General features: G+C 42.7%; 1 protein-coding gene across 1 annotated transcript in view; it reads left to right on the forward strand.

Moving 5' to 3' along the window:
* Positions 1-10713, forward strand: part of LOC100221249 (amine oxidase [flavin-containing] A) — a 33879-nt gene extending 23166 nt beyond the window's left edge. The window contains exons 7-15 of the mRNA XM_002191244.7: positions 821-970; positions 1940-2099; positions 3354-3450; positions 4781-4834; positions 5767-5824; positions 6249-6346; positions 7482-7593; positions 8871-8933; positions 9404-10713. Coding sequence (XP_002191280.4) covers positions 821-970; positions 1940-2099; positions 3354-3450; positions 4781-4834; positions 5767-5824; positions 6249-6346; positions 7482-7593; positions 8871-8933; positions 9404-9559 — 948 coding nt within the window. The 3' untranslated portion in view covers positions 9560-10713. The remainder of the gene's footprint in view (positions 1-820; positions 971-1939; positions 2100-3353; positions 3451-4780; positions 4835-5766; positions 5825-6248; positions 6347-7481; positions 7594-8870; positions 8934-9403) is intronic.
* The last annotated feature ends 508 nt before the right edge of the window (positions 10714-11221 follow it).

The following is an 11221-nucleotide window of genomic DNA, read 5'->3' on the forward strand; positions in this document are numbered from 1 at the left end:
CACTTCCTTTTCTTTGTAGCTGGATGGCAAAAGCTGTCTTTGTTCCTATCATACTTCCTTCTTCTCTCACCCTAATCAATTTTAGTTCGGCAAAAGCACTAAGGATTTCAGTCTTAGTGGCCCTTCCAGGTCTTATAAAACCTGCTTGGGCAGCCATTTCAGTCTTTCAGCACAAAACTTTATGGATCCTTTCCTCCCTGCCAGTACCAGCATCTTACAGGTAAAAGTGAGCTGCTTTGCCTCCCACTGGTGGCTGGTAGACAAAAGAGGTTTTACTGCTTCCCCTGATTCTCTGCATGGACATTACAGGGAAATGTGTGTCACAGATTGTGCTTTTTTCCTGGCAGCACTGTCTTTGTGTCTTCCCAGGAAGACACAGGGATAAAGCTCATTACCTTGAGACCAGACTCAGTTAAATATGTTGCTTCTGGGCTGGCACAGTATTTCACTGTACATTTGATTTCTTTGTCACACTTGAGGGTTTTGGTGGCACCATGGTGGGTAAAATACTGGGAACATGTTTTGAATGAAATGTTTATTTTTGCTAGAAAGCCTGCATTATATGTGCATGTTCCCTAGGCTCAAAGAGTCTTTAAGCCAGGTCATTAGAGAAGCTATTGCAAAAGTGGTTTGGTCAGTAATCACCACTGATCTCAGGTTTATGCCCTAGCTCTTCTGAAAATCGTTGTGTCCTTATGCACCCTTAGGACTTAAAGATTTGGCCTGAATTTTGTGATGGTAAGCAGAAGTCATATTCAGTGTCATTGTGATTAATGCTGTTGATTTTTTGTCTGTGTTTCTTTCCTCTTTGTTGTTTCAGGAGAGGAAGTTTAAAGGGGGTTCCGGTCAGATATCGGAGAAAATAATGGAACGCCTCAAAGGCAGAGTTAAACTGGAGAGACCTGTGATCAGTATCGATCAGACAGGTGGTGATGTCCTTGTGGAGACTCTAAACCATGAGATATATGAGGTAATTCAATCAGAATAAAAGTAGAGTATGCATTTAGTAGGGGAATATATCTGCTGTATCTCTTAGCCAGCAGTAATCAGGAAGTACCCATTTGTGTGTGTCTGTTTCTTGGACTATGCTGACACTCCATGGAACCTGCTTTGCAGATTTATTTATGACTGGCTCTCTACTTGGTGTTCTGCTACTTGATTTCTGTCACTACTCTGACTTCTCTGCCTTAACTTTCTATATCTTTGTATATTTTTATGGTTTAGTTCTGCATTGAGACCACTTCAAAGGAAGGAAAAATAACCTTCCTTGTTTGTGTCTAAGTTTTTGGTTTGCAGCACAGGAAAAAAAAAAAAAAAAAAAGACATTTCAAATACCTTTAGTAAGATTTTGCCTCTGTACTGTGGTGCTTTGAAATGCTCCATCAGCACACAAGGACCTGCAGTGGCACCCATGGGGCAGCAGCAGCCCCACCAGCCTGAGAGCACCTGAGAGCAGCAGTGTTGTGATATAGGGTCACCCTACAGAGTCCTGCACTGCTCCAGTCAGACCCAGGGCCTGTGAGAGGGATGGAGCACATTCAGGAAAGCTGGAATCACCATTAGTATTCCTTGTCCTGAAGTAACATCCCGAGAATGTGCACAAATTTGATTTTTTTTAGCATCTTATAACTGGGACAAATGTGGGTCATATTTTTCTGGAGATGGTAAAAGCAGTTTTACCAGGCCATAGGATGTCTCTTGTCCCATTTCCCACCTGTCTCCAGCCAAGTTTCAACCCTGGTCTGTTTTTTCCAGCTCCTTTTTTTCTGAAATGGCAGAATTACTTCTGTCACCTGGAAATCTGTGTGTGGGAAAGGCACCTAGCAGGGTCAGGAGTGGGAAAGCTGTTAGCAGCTATTAAGAATGTCTTTCAAACATGTCCTGTGGGATGAGCTCATGGGGAGGCAGCGCCTTGTGCTGATTTTGTTCTGCATTTCAGGGCAAGTACGTGATCAGCGCCATCCCTCCAATCCTGACAACAAAGATTCATTACAAACCAGAGCTGCCACCAAACAGAAACCAGTTAATTCAGCGTTTGCCTATGGGGAGTGTCATAAAAACCATGATGTACTACAGGGAAGCCTTCTGGAGGAGGAAGGGTAGGTGGGGAAAGCAGAGGACTTGGGAACTCTGTGCAAATTTTGAGGTTCTGCTTTCTAACAATCAGGGAATAAATCCAAGGGATGGTTAAATGTGCAAAACTCCAAAATCAAACATACAGAAAAGTGACAGGTAAAGCTCCTTAGAAAGGAGAAATCTTTCTCCTAGCTTGAGTGTATACCTTGTCCCAAAGATGAGTCCAGACCCAAACTTGATCCCAAATCTCACAGCAGGTGGCTGAGGTGGGATGACCAAGAGAACAAGCAATGTTTCCCTGGAAAAACCTTGCTGAAACCTGCAGAGCACAGAAGCATCAGCTTCCCTGCAGCATCAGCTCCCTTCTTCTCCTGCCAGGGACAGTTAGGTCAGCCAAAGAGAATTTACAGCAGATGACAAGTAGAGCTTAAGGTGTAAGCAAGACCTTTCTCTGATTTTAATCTTCTGTTCTGCAGACTTTATATCTCAGAGGACTGGGAAAAGTAGGTTAGCTTTTTGTTTAGTTCAAGATACTTTTTTCCATGCTGTAATATCTTGTTTTTCTCAGCTTTAACTGATACTATTTTCAGAACTTTTTGTATGAACAGATTAGTTCCACTTTCTTCCTAACAATATTGAGAGTGGTAAGAATAATTCCTTATCAAAGTAATATAATTTTTGCATGTTTCAGGGCATAAATTGGCCATTAAGATTAGTCAGGAGTACAGTCAGGTGTGTACATTGTCCTCTAAATGAGATTTTTTGCATGTTCATCTGAAACATGTCCTGATGTGATCCTAGATTAGACAGCCCATGCTTCTGCTGCATTACTGTTATGGAACACCATTCCTAACAATCTTATCACCAGCAAAATCAAAATATTATAGATTTGAGCCTGCGGTGACCAGAAGTAATTACACTGGGTTTTGTTTTGATCAAAGTTACTCGTGGAATGAATCACCATAATTCTGACTAGATCCATTTATTTTTAATGTTTATTCTCCCCAAAATAGAAAGCCAAAGGGACTTGCAGCAATACACAGAAATTCCTTGTTTCAATGGAATTTTAAAGACTTTTACAAGTCTATGTACACATTTCCCAGAGTCAGAGAGAAAAGAGAAACTGTTACAGAGACACTTCAGACACACAGGTGTTATTGGTAATAACAGAAATACTGTACAATTCCTTTTATGGATAATTTTCCTTGCTCATTACAACCAGAAACAGTGATCATCAAAAACTTTCTCTAACAATCATCTTGGGGTTTCTTTCTTAGGTTATTGTGGTTCCTTCATCATTGAGGATGAAGAGTCTCCAGTTGGAATAACCATAGATGACACAAAGCCTGATGGAACTTTCCCTGCCATTATGGGGTAAAAGCTGCTAGCCCATACTCACAGATGTGTATTTCTTCTTGTAAGAGTTAGTGGGAGAGGGGAAATGACCAGGTTACATCAGTGTTTCCCACTTTTCACAGTTTGCACAGATGGAGGACTGCACTTCTGCCAAGCCTCTTGTTCCTCTCTAGTCCATATAAACCATTTGAGTAAGGTTCTGCTACAAACAACCTAAGGATCCCAAACACCAAGGATGTGGTTGGGAAGGAGTTGCTGAATTCAGCAGTCTTTTTTAAGCATTCAGTTCACATTTGGATTTTCATTCTGGAGTAGATTTAGAAATAAATCCCTCCCTTACCTCTCTGTTTGAGCCTGCATTTGGCTTATGTTGGGCTTTTATGTTTAGTGCCTGGTCCAAAATGACAATGCAATTGTCCAAGAAATCTTTATTTGTCTCCTCTCCCCACAAGCTGAGGCAGGACAAGGAACATCAGCTGCTGGAGCAGGGAGGCAGCTGTGAAGTGAAAAAAAAAAATCAAGATTATGCAGAAAATGACAAGTAAAAATATTACAGTTGGACAAACAGGTGGGAAAATACATGACAGCATTGACTGGCTTTTAAAATAGCTGAAACCAAATGAACAAACAATCTTTACACGCGTTTCCACCACAATCTGAGGTGAGACTGCCAAAAGAGGCCAGTATAAATGTCAGGCAACTACTCCTTAAGTTTCTGTCAGGGAAAGCTCAGCACTTCTACTGAACTGTACATGTTTATGGGCATGTTCAAGGCTTAAAAGCTTCCATGACCTGAGAGCAGCAAGCCTCCTCCAAACCCCATCTGGCAAACAGCTTCCAGCTTTCTTTCTCCTCATGGATTTATTTGACTTTCTAAAAGAGTTTAGGAACATACTTCATCCCCTAGATATCTCCACTCGGGTCAGATGAACTAATTGTCAAATCTGTTTCCTTCAAGATGGATAAATATTAATCCTAGTTCTTGCAGGAGTGATCCATGACGCTGTGCAGTGCCTGTCAGAGCAGCAGGCTGCCATCACTTACTAGCACCAAGTGACACAGGCAGCTGCCTGCTGGACTTCAAAAGCTTAATAAAGCAGAGAATATCAGTCCTTTTGGATCAGACCTAGATAGGCAATGCACACCCTCCCTTTCAGCTAACTCTGCAGGTTACCCTGCATGGGCTTTTTCACCTGAGTGACCTTCATTATTTTATGTTGAGGTATGATGACAAACATGAAGCTCATTATCAGTAAAGTGCTTTGCCAATCCCTTTTTTAGAGTAATTTCAAGCAAGAGCCTGCAAATCACCTGGGGTGATGTTCATATACCTTATTTTTGTTTTCAGTTTCATCCTTACCAGAAAGGCTATCAAACTGACCCATCTCAGCAAGGAAGAGAGGTAAGAGTTCAGAAGCTGTAGATATTCAGAAACAAATTGTTTCTCTGGGATGCTTCCCCACAAGAATTTGTGTGAATATGTGTGTGTGAATGTGCACATTTATACATGCTCAGTGCAACTACCAACACTGGACATTGGGGCAGAAATTGAGATTTAAGCATAAACAGGCTGAGACACTAAAGCTAATATTCATCCAGTTATGGATATTTATAAATTTTCTAGTCCTGCCCACTCTTCTATGCTGTGATTTACCAATTCTGGGTCTCTGTGTGAATGCAGAAGATTTTTCCAACCATGTTCCCAGACTACATCTCCACTGAATGATGCTTTGACCCAGGGATACAGCAGTGCTGACATGTCTCCTTTTGGGTCTCCTTCAGATTCAGACTGGGTGATATAAAATTTTTTAAATTCTGTGTTTATAAAAGAATGGTTTCTCCATTAGTCAGTGAAATGAACAAACAGTTCTTTCTAAATGTGAATTTTGATACTGTGCAAGTGAAAGGGGAGCTCTGCTTAGGAATGTGAGCAGCGTTCTTCAGCTCATATTTTATTCCCAGCTATAGTAAATCTGTAGGGATTTAATTGATTTATATTGCTTTTCTTCTGGTCTTACACCAGTGAACATGAGAATGAATTGGCTCTGCATCCTAAAATAGCTGTATAAAGATTTATTTTTTTAGTGCTCATTGCCAAAATCAACCTTCATTTCCCATTCCCTGGGTCCATTTAAAATGTGACTTTTAGGCATCAGCATTTGAAATATGTATGTTAAGATAAGAACTTGAAATCTGACTTAAAAACAAAGCCTAACCCAACTTTCTTTCCAATGTGTTGCAGTAAGTTCGGGTTTTTTAATAAGAGAAATGAGAGTGGAGAGGTTCCCCCCCACAGCCCCTTTTTTTTCTGACTCTGATTTTATTTTCATATAGGAAAAAGAAGATCAGTGAGGCATATGCCAAGGCCCTGGGGATGAAAGAGGCTTTACAAGTAAGGAATTAATGCCTGGTTTTGCCTCTGTTGCACAATAATGTTGCTCCTTTGTTCTGGATGATGAGGGCAAAGTTTCTGGCACCTAAAATGTGTACCTAAAATTGAATGTTGGGCCATGCAATCTATATTCCCAAGGGGAGGGGAGGACTGAGTACAAGAAGAAAAGAACTGCCAGTCTCACCCTGCACAAGAAAAGAGAAGGCAGTGCATGTGTTTCTTTGTCCTGTCATGTGCCCGTGGGAGATGGGTGTTTCTGTAAAAGCACAGAAATTTGTTTTGTGCAGATGGATAGCATTAGCCAGATGACATGGCACTCCTTTGTCAGGTATTCTTAGCCTGTTATCCCCCTCTTCAAAAGAAATATGTTCTTTATTTCCAATTTCTCTGTCAGTCTCACTGTTTTCTCTGTTGGAACTCACAGCCTGTGCATTATGAAGAGAAGGACTGGGCCATGGAGCAATATTCAGGGGGCTGCTACACAGCCTACTTCCCACCAGGAATAATGCATTCCTATGGCAGGTAAAACAGAGAATGCTTTGCTTTCTAATTCACATTTCTTAGCTCATGTACGATGCTATTCATTAGGCAACACACCTATGGCATATTTACAATATTAGGGGAACTTAACCCTCTTTCCACTCCCCTACTCCTCAGCTAACAAAGATCTTGCTATTTGCAGTAAGAGCAGAGTTTCTTTTGTGGCTTTTAAGGAAATGAAACTTAGCAAAGGGACCTGCTAAAGCCACAAAACTTCTCCCATCTGGATTATTTACAGTAGTTTGTGCTATGCAGTATTTGCAAGGGATCCCTCTGGTGACCCCCAAGCCCTTGAGGACACACATCTTGGGCAGATGAAGAGTCTCCACTGACTATACAGGTGGAGCATCAGGTTCAGGAGAATCCCAGGAGCTCCTCAGCATGTCCAGCATGGGGTTACACCCTGCCTGAGCCAAGGGCACGTGGGGAGGAGCTGTCCCATGTACATCCTCTCCTCTTGTCATTTATCCAAACACTTGGGCAGTGATGGGTGAGGAGTCTGCCTGGGGAAGCTGCTGCCAAACAGACAGGAAAAACCTAATGGGGGATTAGATAGGAGCCCTTACACCAGGCACATTCCCAGTGGGAGAGGGAGCTCAGTACCTATGGCTGGTACTGCTGAGGGACTGGCTTTATGACCATATGGGGAGAGTGCAGCTCCCTGAATGCCAGGCCTTCAGCAGCCAGGCAAGTCCAGCCTCCAAATAGAAGCTGATATTGGTGATCTAGCACTACAGAAGCATCATCCACATTTCACTGTAATGGCAGGATAACAGCAAAGCTGCCATGCAGAAGACACAAGTCTATCAGCTGCACTGCAATGCTGGAGGCTGTTGGGATGATCCCTTACACCAGCACTCAAATAAGGCCTGTATTACTTTTTATGGAAACTGGGAACAATGATTTATGCCTTAGGTTTTTCTCTCTCTCAGATCTTGAATTCTGTGTGCAGAAGCAAGCAGGTGGTCCTGCAGGGACAGCTTATTGCACCTCAGCCCAGGTCTGCAGGGATTCTGGAGAGCTGAAGCCAGGCACTCCATCAAAGCCATAAATTGCTTTTAGAAGGATCATCACCTTCCTGTCACTTGTCACCTGACATTTTCCACTTGTTTTGAAGGATCATTCGCCAGCCTGTTGACAGAATCTACTTTGCTGGCACGGAGACAGCGACCCAGTGGAGTGGATACATGGAGGGGGCCGTGCAGGCAGGAGAGAGAGCAGCCAGAGAGGTACAGACCACTGCTCTGCTATCAACGTCTCTATCTAAAGGCTACAAAATATTAAATACAGCTTGGAGAGTCTGATTTAGTGCAAGCGCTCCTAGAATTGGCAGGGAGGGATCCCAGAAAACAAAGTGATCAAAGTATTTCTATTTTTTAAACTTACTTAATTAGTTATTGAATAAGGTGAAGCCAAGAATCTCAACCAAATCAGAATATGACTGAACTGCAGACTTAAAATAAAGCTTATGCCATGTACTGCATGTCTAGAGGAAAAAACCCCCCAACCTGATGCTGCTCGTAGATACACTACCTCAGTTTCTAACAAATTAATCACTGCATGTTTTAAAACTAGTCTAAGTAATAATTTCAAATGCTCACAGCTATTTCCTGTGCAGAAATCTGAAAATCTGAACATTGTTCTCCTTTTTGATCTATCCCTTCTGCTTCTCCTTTTACAGGACAGTCCTGTTAGCTGAGCTTTATGGAATTGTAATGTGCAGCTCTGATAATGTCTAAATCTCCTCAGAATGACACACGTTGGGCTGGGTTCCCAGTCACAGTGAAATCCCTTTACAACAATCTGGAGGGAGGGGGTAAAAGCATTAAAGGGTGCACACTACAATTACAACTGCTGCATGGCAAAGCCACAGAGTTGTTATTTAGAGGAAAATCAGTCTTTTACTTCCATTTGACAGAATGTTATATTCATAATATAATATAATCCTTATTACTTGCTTTGTTTCAAGTCACCTAATTTCTCTTTTCTCCATGCCTGTGAGCAGCAGTTACAAAGACAGTGAACTGTCTTCTGGAGGCATTCATTTGCCCCCCAAAATCCTCATGATTCTTACAATCAGTTTATTCTCAAGAAAAATCCTTGATGAGCTTTGTGCTACCTGAATGGGTGAAGAAGGGCTCCTCAATTCTATGCTGTGAGAGCCTCAGGGTTTCATCTCTCATGTTTCAATATCCCAGAAGCATCACTCCTAACAGGTTTTGTGTCCCAAGTACATGGCTGTAACTTCACCTTGGTATTTCTCAAACTGCCTTGAGGAAAAAAAAAAAAAGAAAAAACAAAACCCAAACCTAAGAATCTCCCACCAAAATATTTAGAGAAGCTCTAGTAGAAATCACTGTACATTTTCTGGTTCAACAGACTTTCAGCTAGTCATAGTTACACCTTTTATTAATGTCACCTTGCTCTGACTTCCTCCGTTTCTCCAAAACTGGAAATATTGTGGGTTATAATTTTTTCATGTGGTACAAATAATTTTTTCTTCTAGGTACTGCACAGTATGGGGAAGATCTCCAAGAGTGAAATTTGGATGCCAGAGCCAGAGTCAAAGGTAAACCAGAGTATCACTGTCCCTCAGTCAGGCACAGACCCCCCAGTCAGGTGTGTCCCTATTTCGGTGATTCCTGTGCACCCTGCTCCCAGGCAAGCCTTTGGTCACCTCACGTGCTGATGGCAATAATTTTTGTGACTTGTCCAAGGAATATTGTTACCCATGTCTGAAGGGTGGATGACTATGAGCCAAGAACACTGATCTCAGAGCCTGGGGGACTGAAAAATGCAGCCTAATTCTGCCCAGCCCCAGGCCATGGTTTAAAGCCAAATAGAACCTCATTCCAGCCACAAGTAACTCCATCTTCACCGTCCACTGGCTGTTCAGGATGACAGAAAGATCTCACAGCCGTGACTTCTTCCCTGCACGACCTTGGGAAATAGCTGGGACCTCCCCAGCCTCATGGGGGGAATTGCCACCTGCCTGCTGACGTGGTGACCCTGTGGAGTCACATCTCCTCTCTCCCCCAGGATGTCCCAGCCCGACCATTCCCCAGCACCTTCTGGGAGAGGAACCTGCCCTCGGCGCCGGGGCTGCTGTGCCTGCTGAGCTGCACCCTGTGTCTCACCTCCGTGGCTGCCGCCGGGCTCTTCGTCTGTAAAAAGGGACTTGTCACCCCAAACTAGCGGGGACCACGCGCCCAGTGGGAGCTGCACACCCCCTCTCCTCCCCTTTTACCAGATGAGTGTTATTTTGGAGACAAGTGGCATGGACAGCTGGAAGGAGCAAAAGTTATTCTCCTTGTGATTTTTCGTTTTCGTCCCATAATTAACGCATCGAATCTACTGCAGTTGCTACCAGCTAAACAGAAATAAATTAATGTGGGGGCATTCTTCAAATTTGTCCATTTTTTTTTTTCATTGGACTTGATAATATCAATGATACTATCATACATATATTACCTTGCCTAATACAGGCAAGGCAAAATGCATATCACACCTTTTCTGAGTTGCAAGGAGGTCTCGGAGAATGCTTTTGTTTCCTCTCAGTGTTTTATTTTTTACCACACAAGATAGTAAATGCCCTCATGCATTCCCCTCAGTCAGCAGCTCAGAATATCCAAGGTTGTTCCCTTACCCATTGCACAGAAGAGATTAGCATGCCAATCAGTGGTAGAATTGCCAAAATAATTTTCAAATGCATTTGATTAATTATTAATCATTGCAACGTGAAACTTAACCCCAAGCTGGATGAAAGGAGGTAATTAGCATGAGGCACTGAACAGGGAGAGAGGAGACATGGCTGGACTTCATCCTGTCCACTGCCAAGGAAACATCTGTGCACATCTGCTCTGCAGGGTGCCTGCCCTGAGAGCATCCAGCCAGCCCAGCCTTGTGCTGTGGCAGCACAGTAAAAAAAATTAGCAAAGTTAAATTCCCCCGACTTGCAGCAGGTGCTGGCTGTTATTTTCCAAATGGCAGAAGTTTCTTGATTCCCTGTCCATTTGCTGCCCCTCATTTTGCTGCTAATCTGTAGCCCCTTCTTCTAATAAGGAGAAATATATTTGAGGCTCGAATTACTGCCTTGTTAATTACAGTAACTGGATGCATCTGCCTGTTCAGCTCTTATTATGTACATGATACACTTAAAAATAATCACTTTAGTGTTTTACTGAAGTCTGGAATGTATGTTTCACAATGTACCATCATTATATGGTCTTTTTGCCATGAATTTTGAGTGTTGTACATGTCCATGAACTCAGCTGTCATTCAACATGGGTGAAATGTGCCTTTCAATAGTCCTGAGACCTTGATCTTCTTATAAACTTTTCTTCAGATTCTGTCTTGATTGTTTTTTGTGAGTTACATGAATTGCTGATTGGCTCGAGGGCTCCCTGCTGAATGTGCTCTCCCCAGCTCCAGCCCTTGCTGAGCAGGGATTCCTGTGCACAAGAAATATCCTGTGCATGCAGCCTGGCACAGCCACAGTGCCTCCTCAGGGAGGGAGCACAGGCTGCTGATGAGCCTTTTGTGGTGTGAAACAGTTCTATACTGCCACACGCTTCCCCCAGGGGGACATTGCCACCACCTGAAAAATACTGCCTGTACCTGTTCAAAAATAATTTATCCATAGGTGCATTTGTAGCAATTAGAACCATTCATTTTCAGGCTTACTTTAGACTTAACATCAGAACTTCTGTACAAAAGGGACCCCAAATCATCTGCAATACACCCACGAGCCAACACTGTCCAGCTTCACTTTTCACCTTCTCTGTGCACATTTCTATTGAAATTAGTTTGGGGTTTGAAATACCAGTGCAATTCAGCTGAATTAATCTCAGACTGTTA

Source organism: Taeniopygia guttata, chromosome 1 (assembly GCF_048771995.1).
Source record: "Taeniopygia guttata chromosome 1, bTaeGut7.mat, whole genome shotgun sequence".
In the NCBI taxonomy this organism is placed as follows: Eukaryota; Metazoa; Chordata; class Aves; order Passeriformes; family Estrildidae; genus Taeniopygia; species Taeniopygia guttata.